Here is a 22,606-nt window from a genome sequence, read left to right on the forward strand (position 1 = left end):
CTCTCACGAAGGGACAAGGTTGACGTTGGTTGCTCCCCTCTGGCCCGCGAGAGAATGGTTCACCGAGGTACTGCAATGGCTGGTGGACGTTCCCAGAACTCTTCCGCTAAGAGTGGACCTTCTACGTCAGCCACACGTAAAGAAGGTACACCCAAGCCTCCACGCTCTTCGTCTGACTGCCTTCAGACTATCGAAAGACTCTCGAGAGCTAGAGGCTTTTCGAAGGAGGCAGCCAGGGCGATTGCTAGAGCAAGGAGGACATCCACTCTTAGAGTCTACCAGTCGAAGTGGGAAGTCTTCCGAAGCTGGTGCAAATCGGTATCAGTATCCTCAACCAGTACCTCTGTAACTCAAATAGCTGACTTCCTTTTATACCTGAGGAAGGAAAGATCTCTTTCAGCTCCCACGATCAAGGGTTACAGAAGCATGTTGGCAGCAGTCTTCCGTCACAGAGGCTTAGATCTTTCCAACAACAAAGACCTACAGGACCTCCTTAAGTCTTTTGAGACCTCGAAGGAGCGTCGTTTGGCCTCACCAGGTTGGAATTTAGACGTGGTACTAAGATTCCTTATGTCAGAAAGGTTCGAGCCGCTACAATCAGCCTCCTTTAAAGATCTCACTTTAAAGACTCTTTTCCTCGTCTGCTTAGCTACAGCTAAAAGAGTCAGTGAGATACACGCCTTCAGCAGGAACATCGGATTTTCATCTGAAACGTCTACATGTTCTTTGCAGCTTGGTTTTCTAGCCAAAAACGAACTACCTTCTCGTCCTTGGCCGAAATTGTTCGATATTCCAAGCCTTTCTAATTTGGTTGGAAATGAACTAGAAAGAGTCTTGTGCCCTGTTAGAGCTCTTAAGTTCTACTTGAAACGAACTAAACCTTTACGAGGACAGTCAGAAGCTTTATGGTGTGCTATTAAGAAACCTTCTTTACCTATGTCGAAGAATGCAGTTTCCTATTATATTAGACTGTTGATACGAGAAGCTCATTCCCATCTGAATGAGGAAGACCATGCTTTGCTGAAGGTAAGGACACATGAAGTTAGAGCTGTCGCAACTTCAGTGGCCTTCAAACAAAACAGATCTCTGCAGAGTATAATGGACGCAACCTATTGGAGAAGCAAGTCAGTGTTCGCGTCTTTTTATCTTAAAGATGTCCAGTCTCTTTACGAGAACTGCTACACCCTGGGACCATTCGTAGCAGCGAGTGCAGTAGTGGGTGAGGGCTCAACCACTACATTCCCCTAATTCCATAACCTTTTTTAATCTTTCTCTTGAAATGTTTTTTATTGTTGTTTTTGGGTTGTCCGGAAGGCTAAGAAGCCTTTCGCATCCTGGTTGATTTGCCGGGTGGTCAAATTCTTTTCTTGAGAAGCGCCTAGATTAGAGGTTTTGATGAGGTCCTTTAGTATGGGTTGCAACCCTTGATACTTCAGCTCCTAGGAGTCGCTCAGCATCCTATGAGGATCGCGAGGCTCCGTAAGGAAGACGTACTTAAAAAGGCAGAGTAATTGTTCAAGTCGACTTCCTTACCAGGTACTTATTTATTTTATGTTTGTTATTTTGAATAACTGCTAAAATGAAATACAAAATACTTAGCTCTTAATAATGTAAACATGTAATGCTGGTCTCTACCCACCCCCCTGGGTGTGAATCAGCTTATATGATCACCGGCTAAGTTTAATATTGAAAAATGTTATTTTTTCAATATTAAACTTACCCGATAATCATGTAGCTGTCAACTCCGTTGCCCGACAGAATTCTACGGGAGGGATACGCCAGCTATCACTATACTAGAAGGGGGTGTACTCACCAGCGCCACCTGTGGCCAGGTACTACAGTACTTCTTGTTGACACCACCTCAATTTTTCCTCTGTCGTGCTTCCGGCAAGACGTTCTGGGATACGCTTATGATCTTGGAGTATTTTTCACGGCTTTTGGTGAAGTATTTCTCTCAGATTTCGGCTGTCGCTATACTGGAAAACTTCTATATTAGCTTAGATAGCTTTTATTTAGTTCTGATTAATGGTTAACGATCTTTTTGCTTGATTTGGAATCCCCCTTGGCTAACTCTTTGATTCAAGATGTCTGACATTTCACAAGCCCCACCCCATAGACGATGTAGGTCTTGTAATAGGCGTATTCCGAAGGCCTCGGTAGATCCTCACACCGCTTGTTCTGACTGTAGGGAAAGACCCTGTCAGTTGGAAGATCGATGTGAGGAATGCGCCGGACTTTCGGAACTTGAATTTGTCCGATTTCTTAAATATTCAACCAAGTTAGAGAGAGAGAGAGTTAGGAGGAGTTCTTCTCGCTCTTCACTTTTTTCCTCACCTCATGATCCCCTACCTTTTCCTCCCCCTGTAGTGGCTACCCCCGAACCTACTATTTGCCCTCAACCTGATATGTCTGTTGTTTTGCGTGCCATTCAGGCTTTAGGTGACAAAGTGGAATCGGTGGTTAGTGATCATAAGTCTCTTATGGCCGAAGTCAAGGAACTTAAGGTCAAGAGTGCAGTGGGAGGTAATAGTGCCAGTGCTGTGACAAGTGCTAGTGTCAGTGCAGTGCCAGGTGCTAGTGTCAGTGTCAGTGTGGTGCGTGAGGGTACTTCTGTGCGTGCCAGTCGTCCTCCCAGTCCGGGACCTCTTGCAAGCTCCCAAGCCCAGGGGAGAAGCAATGTCGAAGGGCAAAAGGGTTCGGCAGGCCTTGATCGGCGCACAGAAGTATCCTCGGTGGTTGCGGGCGTGTCTTCCAGAGACCGTCACTCCCACCCGCAGACGATTGAGCCCGTCTTTTACTCGTCTGCTGAAGAATTGTCAGGGAGAAAACGTTGGACTCAGGTCTCAAGACCTCTCAAACGCAAAGTCCAGACCTCAAGAACGCTACAACCTGGCTGCAGTCATTGGATCAGCTCTGACTCGCCGCAGTCATCAGTTGACTGCACTCCTCCTAAGAGGGTTAAGGTGCTGCCGCAACAGACCTCATCTTCTGTTAAGGCTTTGCCTCAGCAGACCTTAGTGTCTGCCGACCCCAAGTTGACTCTACTGCAGTCCATGCAGTCACAACTTGCGGTCTTAATGCGTGAGTGTCAGGCTGAGAAGGTTACACCTCCTCCTGCGATCGCTCCGCCTAACCGCAGTCCAGTCTGCCAGGCGTACGATGTTGAGGCTCCTCAGGATACCTTACCACGTACTGAGTTGCCAGTTTCCAGCGGTGTGCAGCACCCTCCGCCTTCCTTAAGGCAACCTCAGCAATGGGAACAGGAAGCTTATGACTTACTTCCTCCGCTTCCACTTGCGGTTCCACCAGTGAGGCAACACTCTCTTGAGGTACGACAACCTCTTCCATCCATGAGGCAGACACCTCAGCTCTCGCTGCAGCGACCTCAACCCTCCTCAAGGCGAGAGCCTCAACACCTTAGCCTTGCGCCTCAGGAACCTCAACTCGCGAGACAAGAACTGCGTTCTGCGCAGCCACTACCTCAACTCTCGCAGCTCACACCTCAGGAACCTCAACTCGTTCCTCAGGAACCTGCTACTGCGCATCCGCTACCCTTACAGCAAGCGCAACTCTTGAGTCAAGACACTCATGCCAGGAGTCAGCCTCCTCAACCCATGCGCCTACCTTCTGCTACTCCTTTTGACCAGCCTTTGCAGCCTGAACCTCAGGTTTTACCTCAGCAACAGAGACTTGAGGATGAAACCACAAGCGTTTTTGCTCCCGCTCGTGCAGATTCTGCTGTTCAGCATACCTTACCTCTCACTTCGCTACACTCTGGTGATGAGGTTTCTGATGAAGAAGCTGCGCACCTGGATCCCTCATCAGACGTGGAAGAATCCAAGTCTTCTCCTCCACCTATTGACTTTCGTAAGGTCCTGGCTCTTTTCAGAGAGGTATACCCAGACCATTTTGTCTCTGCTACCCCCCGCTCTCCGCCTTCTGAGTTTTCGCTGGGCATGCAGCAAGTCAAGTCTACATATACTAAGCTCGTCTTTGCAAGGTCCTCTAAGAGAGCTTTAAGAATTTTAGGGGAGTGGTTGCAGTCTAAGCAGCAACTAGGGAAGACTTCCTTTATGTTCCCACCGACTAAGCTCACTTCTAAAGCGGGCGTATGGTATGCCACAGGAGAGGAACCAGGCTTGGGAGTACCTGCCTCTGCCCAGGCTGACTTCTCAAGTTTGGTCGAGTCTCCTCGTAGAACAGCAATGAGGCGCTCTAAGGTTTGCTGGACCTTCTCCGATCTAGATCACTTCCTAAAGGGTGTATTTCGTGCCTTTGAGATGTTCAATTTCCTAGACTGGTGCCTCGGGGCCCTTAGCAAGAAGATCTCCCCTGCGGACAAGGACTCAGCCATGCTCTTAATGTCCTGCATGGATAAAGCTATTAGGGATGGATCTGGCGAGCTTGCTTCAATGTTTGTGTCAGGAGTGCTTAAGAAAAGGGAGCAGCTTTGTACCTTCCTTTCTTCCAGCATCACACCTTGTCAAAGGTCTCAACTCCTTTTCGCTCCGCTCTCTAAGTTCTTGTTTCCCGAAGAGCTTGTCAAGGACTTGTCTGCGGCCCTGATTCAAAAGGACACCCATGATCTTGTGGCCTCTTCAGCTCGTAAGACTAAGGTTGCTCCCTCAGTCCCCAGGACTTATCGCACCCCAGTGGCTGATACTCCTGCTACGAGGTTTATTCCGCCCTTTCGTGGTAGAGCCCCCAGCCGAGGAAGCACCCGTCCAGACTCTTCCAGGAGCAAGTCTAGGAAAGGTTCCAAGACTTCAAAAGGCAAACACTGACTCTCCTCCTCTCCAGACAGCAGTAGGAGCCAGACTCAAGATCTTCTAGCAAGCCTGGGAAAAGAGAGGTGCAGACTCCCAGTCTGTCAGGTGGCTGAGGGAGGGTTACAGGATACCATTCTGCCGCAAACCCCCTCTGACCACTTCTCCCATCAACCTCTCTCCCAACTACAAGGAAAAGGACAAGAGGCTAGCGTTGCACCAGGAGGTGTCGCTCCTGTTACAGAAGAAGGCAGTGGTTATAGTCCGGGACCATCAATCCCCGGGCTTCTACAACCGTCTCTTTCTGGTGGCCAAGAAGACAGGAGGTTGGAGACCGGTGCTGGACGTCAGCGCGCTCAATGCTTATGTCACCAAGCAGACGTTCACTATGGAGACGACGAAGTCGGTCCTAGCAGCGGTCAGGCAGGAGGACTGGATGGTCTCGTTGGATCTGAAAGATGCTTACTTTCACGTTCCTATTCATCCAGACTCCCAACCTTTCCTGAGATTCGTTTTTGGAAAGGTTGTCTACCAATTCCAAGCCCTGTGTTTTGGCCTAAGCACAGCTCCTATGGTGTTTACGCATCTGATGAGGAATATTGCAAAATTCCTCCACTTATCGGACATCAGAGCCTCCCTTTATTTAGACGACTGGCTGTTGAGAGCCTCCACGAGTCGTCGCTGTCTGGAGAGTCTCAACTGGACTTTGGACTTGATCAAGGAACTGGGTCTGTTAGTCAATTTAGAAAAGTCCCAGCTCATTCCCTCCCAATCCATTGTGTACCTGGGAATGGAGATTCGGAGTCAGGATTTTCGGGCTTTTCCATCGGCCCCAAGGATAAGCCAAGCCATAGATTGCATCCTGAGCATGCTGAAGAGGAGCAGTTGCTCGGTGAGACAGTGGATGAGTCTCACAGGGACCCTTTCATCTTTGGCCCTGTTCGTCGAGCTAGGGAGACTCCACCTCCGCCCTCTCCAATTCCATCTAGCAGCTCATTGGGACAAGGGTTTGACGCTCGAAGCAGTCTCTATCCCGGTCACCAAAGAGATGAAGACCACTCTCTTGTGGTGGAAGACCAATCTCCTTCTCAGGGAGGGCCTATCGTTGGCGATTCAGACCCCCAATCTTCATCTCTTCTCGGATGCATCAGACTCGGGCTGGGGCGCGACCTTGAACGGACAGGAGTGCTCGGGAACGTGGAACGAGGAACAGGAAACGCTCCACATCAACTGCAAGGAGCTACTGGCAGTTCATTTGGCCCTATTGAACTTCAAGTCCCTCCTGCTAGGCAAGGTGGTGGAGGTGAACTCCGACAACACCACAGCCTTGGCTTACATCTCCAAGCAGGGAGGGACCCATTCGAGGAACCTATACGAGATAGCAAGGGACCTCCTCATTTGGTCAAGAAGTCTAAACCTCACCCTAGTTACGAGGTTCATTCAGGGCAACATGAACGTCTCAGCAGATCGCCTAAGCAGAAAGGATCAGGTCATCCCCACGGAATGGACCCTCCACAAGAGCGTGTGCAACAGACTTTGGACCTTGTGGGGTCAGCCGACAATAGATCTTTTTGCCACCTCCATGACCAAGAGGCTTCCTTTGTACTGTTCCCCAGTTCCAGACCCAGCAGCAGTTCATGTGGATGCTTTTCTGCTGAATTGGTCCCATCTCGACCTTTACGCATTCCCACCGTTCAAGATCATAAACAAAGTCCTTCAGAAGTTCATCTCGCACGAAGGGACACGGCTGACGCTAGTTGCTCCCCTTTGGCCTGCAAGAGAATGGTTCACAGAGGTACTACAATGGCTGGTCGACGTCCCCAGGACTCTCCCTCTAAGAGTGGACCTTCTACGTCAACCTCACGTAGACAGGTTGCACCCAAACCTCCACACTCTTCGGCTGACTGCCTTCAGACTGTCGAAAGATTCGCTAGAGCTAGAGGCTTTTTGAAGGAGGCAGCCTGTGCGATTGCCAGAGCAAGAAGGGTATCCACTCGTAGAGTCTACCAATCCAAGTGGGAAGTCTTCCGGAGCTGGTGTAGAGCCAATGCAGTTTCCTCTACCAATACCTCTGTAACCCAAATAGCTGACTTCCTATTACATCTAAGGAATGAGAGATCCCTTTCAGCTCCTACGATTAAAGGGTACAGGAGTATGTTGGCTTCAGTTCTCCGCCACAGAGGTTTGGACCTTTCTTCCAACAAGGACCTTCAAGACATCCTTAAGTCTTTTGAGACTTCTAAAGAACGTCGTCTACCCACTCCAGGCTGGAATCTAGACGTAGTCTTAAGGTTCCTTATGTCACCTAGGTTCGAACCTCTCCAGTCAGCTTCCTTCAAGGACCTTACCCTCAAGACTCTTTTTCTCGTCTGCCTAGCAACAGCTAAAAGAGTCAGTGAGGTTCATGCCTTCAGCAAGAACATTGGGTTCACATCCGAATCTGCAACATGTTCTTTACAGCTCGGATTCTTAGCTAAAGAATGAACTTCCTTCACGTCCTTGGCCTAGATCGTTTGAAATTCCTAGCCTCTCCAACATGGTAGGTAACGAGCTAGAAAGAGTTCTTTGCCCTGTCAGAGCTCTGAAATATTATCTTAATAGGTCAAAACCTATACGAGGACAGTCAGAAGCCTTATGGTGTGCAATCAAGAAACCTTCGAGGCCCATGTCCAAAAACGGGGTTTCGTATTATATAAGGCTTCTGATTAGAGAAGCCCATTCTCACTTGAAGGAGGAAGACCTTGCTTTGCTGAAGGTAAGGACCCACGAAGTGAGAGCCGTAGCCACTTCGATGGCCTTTAATAAAAACCGTTCTCTGCAGAGCATAATGGATGCAACTTATTGGAGGAGCAAGTCAGTGTTTGCATCATTTTATCTTAAAGATGTCCAGTCTCTTTACGAGAACTGCTACACCCTGGGACCATTCGTAGCAGCGAGTGCAGTAGTAGGTGAGGGCTCAGCCACTACATTCCCTTAATCCCATAACCTTTTTTAACCTTTCTCTTGAATGCTTTTATTGTTGTTTTTATGGTTGTTACGGTAGGCTAAGAAGCCTTCCGCATCCTTTTGATTTGGCGGGTGGTCAATTCATTCTTGAGAAGCGCCTGGGTTAGGGGTTGTGTAGAGGTCCTTTAGTAGGGGTTGCAGCCCTATATACTTTAGCACCTTAGAGTTGATTCAGCCTCCTAAGAGGAACGCTGCGCTCAGTAAGGAAGACGAACTTAATAAAGGCAGAGTAACGGTTCAAGTCGACTTCCTTACCAGGTACTTATTATTTCATTGTTATTTTGAGATAACTGATTATATGAAATACGGGATACTTAGCTATCCTTTAATCTTGTACACTGGTTTTCACCCACCCCCCTGGGTGTGAATCAGCTACATGATTATCGGGTAAGTTTAATATTGAAAAATGTTATTTTTATTAGTAAAATAAATTTTTGAATATACTTACCCGATAATCATGATTTAATTGACCCTCCCTTCCTCCCCATAGAGAACCAGTGGACCGAGGAAAAATTGAGGAGGTGTCAACCAGAAGTACTGTAGTACCTGGCCACAGGTGGCGCTGGTGAGTACACCCCCTTCTAGTATAGTGATAGCTGGCGTATCCCTCCCGTAGAATTCTGTCGGGCAACGGAGTTGACAGCTACATGATTATCGGGTAAGTATATTCAAAAATTTATTTTACTAATAAAAATAACATTTTATTAATAAAATAAATTTTTGAATATACTTACCCGGTGATCATATATTAAAGGACCCTCCCTTCCTCCCTAATAGAGACCCAGTGGACCGAGGAGAAAATTGGTTCTGTGTTTACATGGAGTACTTGAGTACCTGCTCGACAGATGGCGCTGTTGATGTACACCCCCACCTGTATAGCGATCGCTGGCGTATTTTGTCCTTAGGTTTTTCTGTCGGGCAGCAGAGCTGACAGCTTATATGATCACCGGGTAAGTATATTCAAAAATTTATTTTATTAATAAAAATAACATTTTTCCTTGTTTCCTTTCCTCACTGGGCTATTTTCCCTGTTGGAGCCCCTGGGCTTATAGCATCCTGGTTTTCCAAATAAGGTTGTAGCTTAGCAAGTAATAATGATAATAATGCCCCACCCTCCGACGTGAGAGGCTCGCATAGAGAAGAGTCTGTTTCGGACTCCCCCCCTTCCATCACCAACTGAAAAACCCTGTGGAGAAAAAGTCGTTACATCCAGACCTTTGGTCTTGGAAATACTGTTTCCTCTGAAAAGGTAATCTAAGGATTTCAAGACAGTTCTAAAGTCCTCCTCCAGGACTCAAAGACCAACAGAAGGGGTCAGGAGCCGAGTCGGCCTTCCTGTTGACGACCACAACCCACCCCGAGGCGGGATCTCGGCGGTGGTTGATAACGACATTGCTGCCAGCCCAGCTTCAGACAGTGACCAGAGGGAGTCAGAGCATGCCTTTGGAAGGTTTTGACTATCATGAGGTCCCTTAACAGGTTAACAGACCCAGAGATGGCGCCTGAAGAGGGAAAAGAAACAGTCTTAGACTGTGTCTTAGGCACCCAAAAAGCTCCAAAGTCCAGTGCAGCTGTGCCCTGGTCTAGGGGGTTGAGGGGTGCTCGACATAAGATCGCATAGCAACTCTTGGACTACTCTCGGTCTTGCCGCTCGAATTCGTCCCCCAAACTCCTTCCACCTTCGCGTGTCAACCAGAGGAGGTATTATGAGATTATGGACAAACTTTGCTTGACCAAGTCTCTTCATCACTCCTTTGAAGAACTAACCAAGAGAGGGGCTCTCTGCGCATCAGGTTATGTTGGTATTTGTGGGAATCCTGTTACAGACCAAGTATTTTTCTGAAGAAAGTGCTAGGAAGGTTATGGAGAACTTCCTTCTATCTGGCACCCACACCATAGAGTTTCTTGCCCACCAGGAGGTGAACTTGTGGGCCAATACCTACTTGATGCGAAGGGACACGGTGGCCGAGAAGTTCCACCAACAGGTTCCTAATGCTGAGATTGCCAGGCTCCGGAACTCCTCCCTGGAGGGTTCCTTCATCTTTGAACCAAAAGATGTCGAGCAGGCTGCGGAGAAGTGGAGCAAGTCTAACACAGACTCCATCTTTCATAGGACCCTGACACCACGGCCCTACAGACCTCCAGCCCCTCCAAATACCAGCTAACCGAAAACCTCCACAAGTAAGATGGCAGCGAGTGTAAAGGTGTCCAAAAAGCCCTTTCCTGTCAAGGACTGTAAAGGCACCAAGTCCAACCATGAGGAAAAGCAACAGAGAAGTGGTGGCAGAAGCCGCAAACGCTAAGATATGCTATCCCCCTGCTCATCCACCCGTGGGGGATGCCTACAAAGCTGCTGGACCAGGTTGATGCTGCACGGGGCCGAACCTTGGATGGTCTCCATGATCCGTTCAGGGTATTGCATTCTGTTCACTTCATCTCTCTCCACTGACGAAGAATCCAGTGCTTGTAAGCTCCTTTGCGATGGGGTCAGCAAAGGGGCAGGCTCTTTGGGCCAAGGTCCGGGCCATGTTGAAGAAGGGTGCTCTCCAGGATTTCTTTGACGGGCCCAGGCTTCTTCAGTCGACTCTTTCTTGTGAAAAAGGTGTCTGGAGGCAGGAGACCAGTCATCGACCTCTCAGACTTCATTCAGCATAGAGGCAGCAAACATGGTCAGACTAGCGATAAGGTCGTAGAACTTCAGGTGAACACTGGATCTAAAGGATGCATACTTCCAGGTCCCTGTCCATCCATCTTCAAGGAAGTATCTAAGATTCAACATCGAAATGAAAATATAACTGTTCAAGGTGCTGTGTTTTGGCCTTTCCACAGCAATCTCAGGTCTTCACAAGAGTGTTTACCCTAGTCATCCGTCATCCTGAGCACACAGACTGGGCATCCATCTCCTTTGTTACCTGGACGACTGACTGATCATAGCAGACTCTGTAGCAACCCTTCATCAGCACTGAGACAGACTTCTGAGGCTTTGCCAAGGTCTGGGGATCAGGGTTAACCTCAAGAATTCATCCCTGCTTCCACTCAAAGACTGGTATAGCTGGGCATGATATTAGACACCAAATTGCACAAAGCCTTCCCATCAGACGACAGGATAGTGAGGCTGAGGAAGGTCACAAGATTTCTAAGACGAAAACTCCCAGCCCAGAAGTGGCTATGTCTCCTCGGACACCTATCATCCTTGGCCCGTCTAGTAACCAATGGCAGCCTCAGGATTCGATCTCTTCAGTGGCGCTTGAAGTCAATTTGGAATCAGGCCTTCGATTTCCCGGACATTCTGGTCCCTATGAGACCAGAGGAAAAGACAGACCTCAGATGGTGGCTGGCAGACGAGAATCTGCTGAAGGGTGTCGATCTTTTCGTCTTTCCTCCCGATTTGATGCTGTTTTTAGACGCATCAAAAGAAGGGTAAGGGGCCCACGTGCTGCACCACACGGCCTCAGGCCTTTGGTCACGATCCGAAAAGTACCATCACATAGAGAGATGAAGGCAGTCTATCTGGCTGTTCAAGAGTTCCACCAGTTCCCGGCGGATAACATAGTGGTGGTGATGAGTGACAACAGCACAGTAGTGGCTTACATTAAAAAACAAGGAGGTACTTTTTAGCAGCCCCTATCCTATGTAGCAGTACAGATATTAGATGGGTGGAAGTCCACTCGGTCTCATTATGAGTTCGCTTTATTCCTGGCAAGAGGAACATGCTTGCTGACAATCTGTGGGTTCCGAATGATCTTTGTTCATCTAGTAGCCAATAAAGTCCTGACTTTGTGGGGTTCTCCGGCTGTGAATCTGTTACTAACTGCCCTGAACTTCAGGCTCCCGTTGTACTGCTCCCCAGTCTCAGACCCCAACGCTCTCTGACAACGGTGGGACAACATAGTCGTTTACGCATTCCCACCGTTCTGTCTGATGAGAAGAGTACTCAACAAGGCCAGAACATCAGTCAATCTTTTAATGAGCCTCATAGTTCCATTATGACATCACGCAGAGTGGTTCTCACACCTTCTGCGACTCCTGACGGGATTCCCAAGAGAACTTCCTCCATGACACAATCTACTCAGACAACCACATGTCAACATCTGCCACAAAGCAGTAGCTTCACTATGTCCTCATGCCTGGAGACTATCCAGCATCTCCTCCATCAGAGAGGATTTTCGCAACAAGTTGCAAAGAGGATGTGTGGATGCCTGCGGAAGTCATCAGGAGCAGTCTACCAGTAGAAGTGGAATGTCTTCTGTGGTAGGTGTTATGGAAGGGGGGTCTATCCACTCGATGCCAGTATTCCAGCAACAGGAGAGTTCCTAATGTATTTGCGGGAAAAAGTGCGCCTTTTGGTTTCAGCGATTAAAGGCTATTGCTCAGCCTTGAGTCTCGCCCTTTTACTGAAAGGGATGAACATTTCCTCATTACTAGAACTTTCCCTAATCGTATGGAGTTATGAACTTACCTAGCCTCAGTTGGAAGTGAGACCTCACCCATGGAACGTGGTTTGAGTCCTTCAGTCCCTAAAAAGACTTCCGTACAAACCATTTCGCCAGGCAACAGATCGCCACCTAACTTAAAAGATGGTGTTCCTGCTCGCCTTGGCCTCGGCCAAATGAGTTAGCGAACTTCATAGTCTTTGTGCGAGGAGAGGGTAAGCTTCAGCTTCATCCCTGAGTTTTTTGCAGACTCAGAATCTGGGGCTTTCGTATTTGGATAATGAGTCTCCGCTCTGTAACCGACGACCCAGATCATTTGTTACTATGCCTGGTAAGGTGTTTGGGGGTGATACCTCAAAAGAAGAGCAGCACCTCAGCACAGAGTGCCCTCACTTTTTGTGAGCATGGGCAGAATCAAGAGGAGGATCACGAAAATCACAATCTCCGCGTCGATTCGCAGGGTCATTGACTTTGAATCTTGATGCTCCTCCATCACGTTGTCCCAGAGCCCACGATATCATGGGTGTTGCTACGTCCCTGGCCTTCAAAAAGAACTACTATGTGATGCAGGTATTGCAAGCGGGCATGTGGAAATGCCAAACTACTTTTACGCCCACTACCTGCAAGACTTGAACTACAGGAACCTTGATACGTTCTCTATCATTCCTGTGGCGGCTGCACAACAGCTGGTTTAATACCTCAAACTCCTTATTGGACAAGTAGCAGAAGGTTGAGAGTATTGCTTACCCGGATTTTATTATGAATGAGTGAAAAGGAATGTCTGGCTCTTTTCCTTTCTTCATCCTCCCCTCTCTTGGCGAAGTCAGCATACAGCACTGGGTCCTCTTCACAAGCTGTCCTCAAACCACAGCAGGTAAACCATTGCCTCTTTGTGTAACATAGTATTGTACCAATACTGTTGCATACCCAGAACCTGGCGAGGGGGTATTTGGAATGTCTTGGTCTCCTTGGTTGTTTCCTAGAAGACTTGGAATAACTTTTACCTTGACTGTCATATTGCTAGTATTTCATCACGCGCATTTTGTGTAGGCCGCAGACCATGCTTAGCAGGTTTAGTGAGGTGTTAGGGTCTCCTTATGTGCACACTAACCTGCACAATAGGGAATACCCTGGTTAAGGCCAAAAAGGCAGATTGGCTGGGACATCCACCCTCCCAATGGGCGAGTCACCCCTAATAAATAGCGGGGGTTTGTATTCCAGTTGCGGAAAAAATGTCAAATTTGGAAGTACAGTAATTGGTATTTTTCCTAATGATATAGACCTTGGCTATTTATGCATACTTTCCCGTCAAAGTCCTACCTCCAAGCAAAGTGAAGCTCAGTCACAGGTGTGTGTGATGGGTGTAGCTAGATAACCCCCTTACCCCTGCTAACTAGTGGGGTGGGTAGTTAACCCTCGCCAACTAGTGGGATGGGTAGTTAACCCCTCTAAATTCTAATGGCTCATCCTCTCAGCTTCACCAAAATTAATACCCCTAATAAATAGCTAAGGTTTGTATCTTTAGTTAAAATACAAATTAATTTCAAATTTATCTAATTACTGACTACAGAATTGAACCCAAATCTGATTTGGTGGTGCAGGTTATTGCATCATTGAGGATTGTCTGTGATTAGTCAAAATTAGTCACATGATGATAATGTGTTGATAATGTCATACTGTATCTTCATGGTAATTAGATAATCATGGGATTGTCCTATGGAAGGTGACGGTTTGGAATACTAAATAGAAAATTGAAGACAAGTGGCTGCACTGATGATTACTTTGAAATTTGGCACAAAATTTTATTTATTCCTATGCATATAAAAACTTCTGAGTCATATAAATGGGTTACTCCAAATGTCTATTTTCTACGACTAGATAATTAAAAATGCAGAGTTAGATTGTAATTATAATAGGTTAGCAACTCCACTACTGGTCAGTATCTCATGCTTCTGTGATGCAAGGTCTACTCTACTCCTGTTCATCATCCTTTTAAGAGGTCTCCCCCCCCCCCCCCCTCTGCTTATTTACAATTACAACATTACTTCTGTACACTTAATTATCCTTATAGTGCATTGTGCATTTTATCAAGTATGCTTTTATGTCTAGTGTCTTGCGAACGTACCCCAGCCATGGTGGTCGCTCTAGTGACATCTTTATGCGTCTGGTTGAGGTCGATCCTTCCCTCTTTGCCATCCATGCCATGGCAAAAGTTGTCCTGTGGAATCTTCATGTGACTATTCTAGGGAGTAACCATCCTCCCAGTGGGAGAGATGTTGTTTCTGTTAAAAGAAATGAACCAAAAGGGATTGTTCCCCTTCCTTGTTTTCTTCTGGCAACAGTAAGAAACCTTAGCTCTTTTCTTTGATGACTAATATTCCCCACTCTACTCCTTTTCTTGAGCCCTCTGAAGCTCGAGTTACGGAGGACGGCCATGATTGAATTATCAATGATAATTTTGTGAATGTGTTGCCATAGGGTATTGTAAAAATAGAACAAAATAAAAGAATGGTTGTTTGATTTTGTAAACATCCCTTATGGGTAGTGTCATAAAATACAAATACTGTAATGTCATTTTAACAATAAACACATCACAGGGTTGACATGAGTCAAACCATTTTTTCAAATTTTCAGCCCTTTGAGTTCAGTTACTTGCACGGTTTCCCCCCATGTTAAGATGTTAAATGGTTCCATTACCTAATTAAGAGTAAGTTTTAACCCTTCAAAAAACACTTATAAACCTTCATAAGCAGCGCAATGTTATCTCTATTGAAACAGATTATTGATAGCTAATCATTTGTACTTTATTTTTTATAAGCCCAAGGGCTCCTACGAAGAAAAATAGCCCAGTGAGGAAAGGAAATAAGGAAGCAAATAAACTACAAGAGAAGTAATAAATAATATCAGTAAAATAAAATATTGAACATTAAAATAATCTCTCATGAATGACCTATAAAAACTTAAGAAAAACAATAGGAAGAGAAATAAGATAGAACAGTGTGCTTGAGTGTACTGTACCTTCAAGCAAGAGAACTCTACCCCAAGACACTCGAAGACCATGGAATGATGGCTATGTCACTACCCAAGACTATAGAACAATGGTTTTATTTTGAAATGTCCTAGAAAAGCTGCCTACCATAGCTAACGAGTCTTTTCTTCCCTGATGAAGAGGAAAGTAGTCACTGAACAATTACAGTTCAGTAGTTAAACCCTTGAGTGAAGAGTAATTGTTTGGCAATTTCAGGGTTGTCAGGTGTATGAGGACTGAGTAGAATGTGGAAAAAATAAGCCAGACTATTTGGTGTATGTGTAGGCAAAGAAAAAAAAAAGCCGTAACCCAAGATGGAGCCAGTATAGTACTGTTTAGCCAATCAAAGGACCCAATAACACTCCGGAGGTAGTACAGGTATCTCAACGGATGGCTGGTGCCACTTGGATCTTGGATTGTAAAAAAAATGACTCTATTATAGATAAGATTTCATTATGATCTCTCCTGAATAATGGAACTGGTTGAAAACCACTTAAAACAAAACTACTTGACATAGAACAGTTTAACATGGTTTAACTGTCTACGTGATCTTCTAAGGTTTACAGTTTAAACTAAAGGTATACATTTTGTAAATTTACCAATTCTAGCAGTTTAATTACCTCTGACAACGAAGTTGGGAGGAGGTTATGTTTTTGCCTCCGTTTGTCTGTTTGTTATTGAACAACTTCCAGGTCACTGTTTCACTCATACAGTAGTGAAACTTTCTGGTATCAATTATTGTGTTGAGAGGTGGAAGGGATTGAATTTGGAAGTCCTAGGTCAAAGGTCAAGGTCAAGCAAAAGGTTGACTGAATTATCTCTAATCTTAACCCCAAGCTCACACATGGTTGTTACACAGACTTCAAATAGGCCTACGGTCTAATTTGAATCTGGGAAAGGCAAGCTGGTTTCGTGAAGCAAGTTGCTGTGGCAGAAGTCTGCACTCTGAGTGCTATTCTAGAGGGGAAGTTGTTGTTCTATACTGTAGATTTAACCATATGCCAGTAATGTAAATGCAATACAATAAACGTAGCTTTTTGGGGGGGTAAGAAATTCAGAGGTCACAACTGTACTGAAAAAAATAATTGGATGGTTTCACTCTTGACCAGAATTATTGGTGCTTTCAATCAATTATTTTTTATTTCTATTTTTTTTTATCCAATGAAAAAATTTTAGACATCCTTTATGAGTCAGGGTGCCAATCTTTAGATGCAAAACAATGAACATGTATTGCTATGGTTTTTGCTGTTGTCATTGGCCGCAGTACTTTGTTGAAACTCCAACTCCATTAGAAAAAAATAAATGTTGCCAGAAATGATGTAATTTCAGCATTACCTTACATAGGATGGCATTGTTTTTCCTGGGCAGTGATAAGGGCAGGGAAATTAAAGTCCTATGGACCTGTCTCTTTGACTGAAATACTGTAGTTAACATTTCTTCACTTAGAATGCAATGTCCTAATGATACTTATACCTTCATCCTCTGTGAATCTTTCAAACTACTGTAATTGAGAATAGTGAAGTGAAAAGTGCTGTAATGTTTGTCCCTGAAAAACCATGTACTGTATAGAGCTTTTGTTGACGGATCGTTTCTGAAGAGCATCTTACACATCTAAGCTGCATGTGTAATGGAACCTGTAACTTTGAGTCTTGTGTTGTTTACAAGTATAAAATTTTTCCAAGACTAGATTTCATACTTGTATTTTGCGTGGACGCTGTCATAACTTGGTTGTGAAAAAGTCTTGTGAAAATTTCATAGTTTGAAAGAAAATCCAATTATATAGGAAGTAGAAAATCTTAATCCACAAGCCTACAAGGCTTGAATTTTTTTTTTTTTTTGACAGTATATTAGCCCTCGTGAATTGTAAAACCACAGCTGTTGAGGTAAATAGCCCTAAGTCAATCTAGCTATTAAGCTAAACATATCAGTGAAACTGACTGTATGAAAGTTATCAATGGCTCTGTCTGTTGCTCCCAAGCTGTTGTTAAAATTTTGATCCTAGTGGGAGAAGATGAAGTCCCAGCAGGGTTTGTCATTCATTCCCTTTTGAATTCTACTGTGGGTATACTGTAGAAGGGTGTATTCTAGTATGCTCTCTTAATATTCTTAAAGTTACTTAAAATGATAGAACTAGGGCAGTAAGTTTGTTTCAGAATGAGCAGTTGAGGTACTATGTAGTGCAAGCAAATTAAGAAAGTATTATTTGAGGTAAGGAATTTAGCACTAGGATATGAAGGTTCATACATAGCAAGAAACTTAATTGCTATTGAGTGCAGTATATCTGTGCTATCAGATTTCTGTAGTGTCGTGTGGATCAAGATTACTAAGGACCATCATTCATGGCTTTTTTAATTTCTTAAAGGATTTTGTGTTATCACCAGATAGCTTTATATGCTTTCTAAAAGAGGCTTTTCTCTAACAGTACAATGTATGGATGTAAGGGAAGGATTAATTAGTGATTATAAATAAAATATAAAATTCTTGGGTACCCTATCACTTCAAGCTGATATGATGAATGCAGGAGCATTTAGTTTATTTCTTTATAAATGGCAATTTAGTACTTGAATTTTGAAGTTTTTATACTTGCATGCATGTTAGTTATGCAGTGTGGCTTCATTTTAGATAGACCTTGTGATTCATAGTTGTGATGTACCACACTGATACAGTATAAGGAGTCTATGAGTTACCAGCAAATTTACTTTTGAGAATTACATTAGGGTTGTCTCTTCTTCAATTATACAAAAAATTGGCTCATTAAGAAAGTTTTAACTTAGTGATCAAGCTATTCTGAAGAAGTGTCTTGCGTCTTTCATTCTGCCAGTATTGTTCTCTTGTGTGGTATTCAGCTGGTGAATCTCGTCTTAATTTGTTGGACAGGAACATACAATCTATTAAATTTCCTATTCCTGATTTAAATATTGACATGTGGTACAGTCGTTCAGTTAGTTCGTTATGCATGTTGCAATTAGATTTTTCATAATTCTGTTCATCCTTCATACAAGTTCAAACATAGTAGCCATTTTTTTTTTTTTGGGGGGGGGGGGCAGCTAAACAGGCTGACATAAGTCTTTTTATAGTTTATTTATGAAATGTTTTAACATTACTGCTCTTAAAATATTTTATTTTAATTATTCATTACTAGTAATAATATTAATAAAATGGTTGTTCTTCTAAGCCATGGAAATTACCCTGTGATATGATGACCAATTTTTTTGTTTGATGTTGATTAAAAACTTTTGTCATTACTTTAACAATAATCGTAAGGAATTTTTAATTTGTTTGTACAATGTAATAGTTGTTTTTATGTTTATAAACATATGGATGAAGTAAAATTTACATAATTTTTAATTTTCACTAACCTTCATTACGAGGTTTTTATTTTTTACCTAATCAATGGAAATAAATAATGAACTCTCCAGATATCCTGTGATTTTTACTTTCCATTAGTTTGGAAGAAATAGATGTTTAGATTAACCAAAGTTCATGTGTAGCATAAAATGCAGCTTTAATGTTATATAAGCTTTTAGTTATAACTCAAGTTCAGGTTGTCTGGAGCTTAGAAATTAGGCTTAGGTCCCTTAACTGTCTATGATTGACGAGTGTTTGATTTCCTGAGGTTTTGAGATTTAATATAATTTTCTTGCAAGCTGTTATATTGCATGTTAAAATGTCGTTATATGTTTCAGAATTTCAGTCACCAGGAAAATGTCGGCACCACGCATAGCACGCCACTTGTCTGGTGCACGCAGGCTTCTAAACATGAATAAGCATGTTGGTGTTAGACCTGCAATTTATGTTTTCTTGAAGCCATCTTCAAACCAGGTGCGACACTTTTACCGGGGAGGATTAGGACGAGATAGTCCATTTACCCAGATGGAAGAATTCATGAAAGATATGGAAAAGAAATTCAAGAGAGATGTAGACAATGTATTCAGAGATGTAAGTAGTTAATCATTTAGTTTTTCTATTATTCATACAGCAGACAAATCTTTTATTTTGCTCATGATAAAATTTAACTTAATATACAATGCTCTAAAAATCAAAGATTCGAACTTCTGTCTTTGCAAAATACTTTGTTACCATTTGGAGTCCTTTTTCCCCTTGGGTTTTACATTTTGTGAATTCCTGAACTTTCACATTTTGAACTTTGATGGTATTAGTAGTGTCACAGGAATAGTAATTTGTTTCGTCACTAGATACAAACCCTTTCGCTCTTTATTAGGGAATGTACTTTCAGCGAAGCTGGACGACTAGCCATTAGACTTTTAGCAAGGTACAATTACCCCAGTGCTAGTTAGCTAGGGGGAAAGTGGTAGGGGGTATTACTAGCTACCCCATTCACACACACACCTGTGTTGTCTCATCACTTTTGCTTTTGGCTCGGAGGAGAGATGACGTTCGTCTCTCCACCGCCTAACCTTTTGACTGGCCTTATGAATAATTTGTTCTTTTAGTTTTTGTTTATTTTTACAGATGTGAGTGTTGCTGTGTAAGAGACGGCATAGGGGGAGGCTTTCTTCGAGTGTGGAGAAACCTGGTCTTACGATCTTTTCCCTTTGATACTGGACAACCCTTGCATTTCCTCTAGTGAGGCAGCTCTGTCCTCCCCCATAGGCAATTCGTTCTCCGTGTTGATGCACTTTCATCGTCTTTGAGACAGCTGCTTGCTTCCAACCCAGAGCTTGACTTCGGTCTTGCTCCTCTTCGCTGATGACGAAGCACTCCTTGTTTTGCAATGGCAACCGGTGGAGGAAGAGCAAAGTCAGAAGCATATTTCTGCAGCTCAGTCCCGTTTGTGAGTTAGGTTTTCTCCGAGTGGTTTTCTTCAGCGCTGATTACGATGCATTCTATCATTCTGCGATGGCAGTCGGTAAAGGGAGTGCAAAATCGCGAGCATGTGCGTGCTCCTCCTAGACTTCGAAGGTTTTGCACCGAAGGAGTCTCTAGTGTCTGTTGCCGTGAAAGTAACGGCTCCTGCCCCGTCACTGCCTTTGCCTGCGGCAGTTCCTTTTATTGTGCTGACGACAGCGTTCTCCCTCGTTATAATAAGAGTTTGTGTGAAAAACTCTATGATTTTTTTGGTTTTATTAGTTAGAGAGGCTTGAGCTTCTCTAGCAAAATGTTGTAATAAGTTTTTTTTTTATTTCCAACAGGTAATTAACATCGTGCCCTATACTCAGTAGGAATTCAAGTAGAAGCGGGCACAGTATAGTTTATGCTTGGGAATTAGGACACTAGTCATCTTTGGTGTTTACTGTTTATTGTTTTTTTTTTTTTTCTTGCCTGAAATTCCCGGAAAAATAAAAAGTTTGTTGACCCAGGGCACTTCACAGACAGTAAGTGGACCTTTTGATGAAATTCAGAATAGAGGCTGTATACCATTTATCATGTGCTATTTCTATTGTGTGACCAGTCTTATCACTGACAGTTGTGTTCCCATCACATTGTAATTGCCTCTGTTATCTGACATTGATTTCCCATGGATATTGTTGCATGTAATATCTGTCCTCAGAAAAAAGATAGAAAAAAATTTGCATCACAAACCAGATAGGACTGTATTTTGAAAAAAGATAGGGAAAATCTAAGGTAGGTTCCAGCAGGGTCCCCTTGCCCAGTATAAAATCAAGGGGTAGTTCCCTGTACCCATTTCTTCATGACTGTTCCCATTTCGCCCAGATCTTTCGGTATTTCACTGTATTTTTTATGTAGTGAAAAGTTGGGGTGTGGTCGGCATTTGGACACTATAGTCCATTTCTTTTATCGAGGCATATTTGCTCAGACTCGCAAGGGTGCTCTTTTAGCTCGGAAAAGTTTCCTGATCGCTGATTGGTTAGAATTATCTTGTCTAACCAATTAGCGATCAGGAAACTTTTCCCAGCTAAAAGGGCACCCCTGCGAGTGCAAATATGCCTCGATAAAAGAAATGGACTATAGGCAGTCTGCGTGCTACGTCTGAGTGCAACCTGCAAACTACTACATCGTTCTGAGCTTGCTCAATTGACGGGGAAAGGGCAAAGTCTGTACAGTATCTTGTTCCTGCTACTCATGGGGAACTCCCTTCCCGTACGCGGGTTCGGTCCTCCCCGAAGTGGTCTCTGCCACTCTGGACTAAGAGAATGACATTGGACTCGTTCATGTCTTTCTCGAATTGCTCAGAGCGTGATGATGAGGTTGTTCGTAAGCTGGGTTCAGCTGCGATACCTTGCTGGCGAGTTGACGCTGCCAGCGACCGTCTGCCTTCGTTCGCTCTTCCAGTTCACCCAGCTGTCTCGTCTCGCCCAGCTGAATCGTCTCGCCCAGCTGAATCGTCTCGCTTAGTAGATTCTTCTTGACCTATCTCGTCGCCTCGTCCAGTTCCTGCTTCAGATTTTCACAGTAGTGTTCGTCACACTCCCGAGGGAGTCCTGACAATCCATGCAGTTTCACCGACATCGCCCAGGTGACACTCCTTACCTGCTTAAAACCAGGTTCCAGTTCACGGCCACTCCCCTCCTTGTGATCGCTCATCAGCTCACTACAGTACTAGGTTTCTTGAATTGCAGCAACCGCAATCAACCCTTGACAATTCCTCTACTCGTGATCGCCCTTCTGTTTGCTACCGCACTTCAGGATTAACAACGAGACAATGCAGACCAGCTTGTGACCAGGCTCTAGCTCTCCACCGAGTTTCCAATATGCCACTGCAGGCTACTTCGTGACAACTCCAAGAATCACGACCACTATTCAGTATCACAGCGCTGCCCAGCTTGCGACTTTCCCTTCCGAAGTAAAGTTGCTCTCCTCTGTTGACAAATAACAATCTTCCCGCTTGCAGGGAGAATTGCTGACAGCCAGTGATGAGTCTCTGAGTCCTTGACTCTTGGGGGGTCGTTGCCAACACCGTGCAATCTAGAACTTCTCTGCCAAGGATCGCAGAATGCTACCAGCTACAATCCTCACTGCTAGCAGGCACATTGCTATTCCCAGCAAGACTACTTCCTCTTCACTCGTCACACACAATAGCATTCAAGTGCTATTGCTTCAACGATGGCTTCGAGTCTCCTAGCAGGTCTCCTTATCTAGATGACACACACTAAGACTCTTGTCCAGAACAAGAGTTAGATCTACCTCAACGCTAGCGCCTGCTACTGCGGGAGCGCACAGGTGTACACTACTTCGATGTGCACTCTGCAACGGCAGTGCACAACTTCAATCTATGACTTCTACAGTTTCTTTAATTTGGTAGTGCTTACCATGACATACAGTTGAGGGAGTTCAGCACCTCTTTTCTTGGAACCTAACCCAGCTCTCGCCAACGGTAGAAGGGGCACAGCACACTTGTCAGCCTTGGTGCTTATTACCTCACTTGCCACTCAGAACTTCTTGTTATCACA

General features: G+C 44.4%; 1 protein-coding gene across 2 annotated transcripts in view; it reads left to right on the forward strand.

Annotated features, from left to right (window-relative positions):
* The window catches only part of LOC137647272 (heat shock protein Hsp-16.1/Hsp-16.11-like), a 57,610-nt gene that overhangs the window by 17,013 nt on the left and 17,991 nt on the right, over positions 1-22,606 (forward strand). For both annotated transcript variants that reach the window (XM_068380669.1, XM_068380668.1), the window contains exon 2: positions 18,920-19,172. In XM_068380669.1, the coding sequence (XP_068236770.1) occupies positions 18,939-19,172 (234 nt within the window). In that variant the 5' untranslated portion in view covers positions 18,920-18,938. The remainder of the gene's footprint in view (positions 1-18,919; positions 19,173-22,606) is intronic.

This window comes from Palaemon carinicauda, chromosome 9 (genome assembly GCF_036898095.1).
Source record: "Palaemon carinicauda isolate YSFRI2023 chromosome 9, ASM3689809v2, whole genome shotgun sequence".
Lineage (NCBI taxonomy): Eukaryota > Metazoa > Arthropoda > Malacostraca > Decapoda > Palaemonidae > Palaemon > Palaemon carinicauda.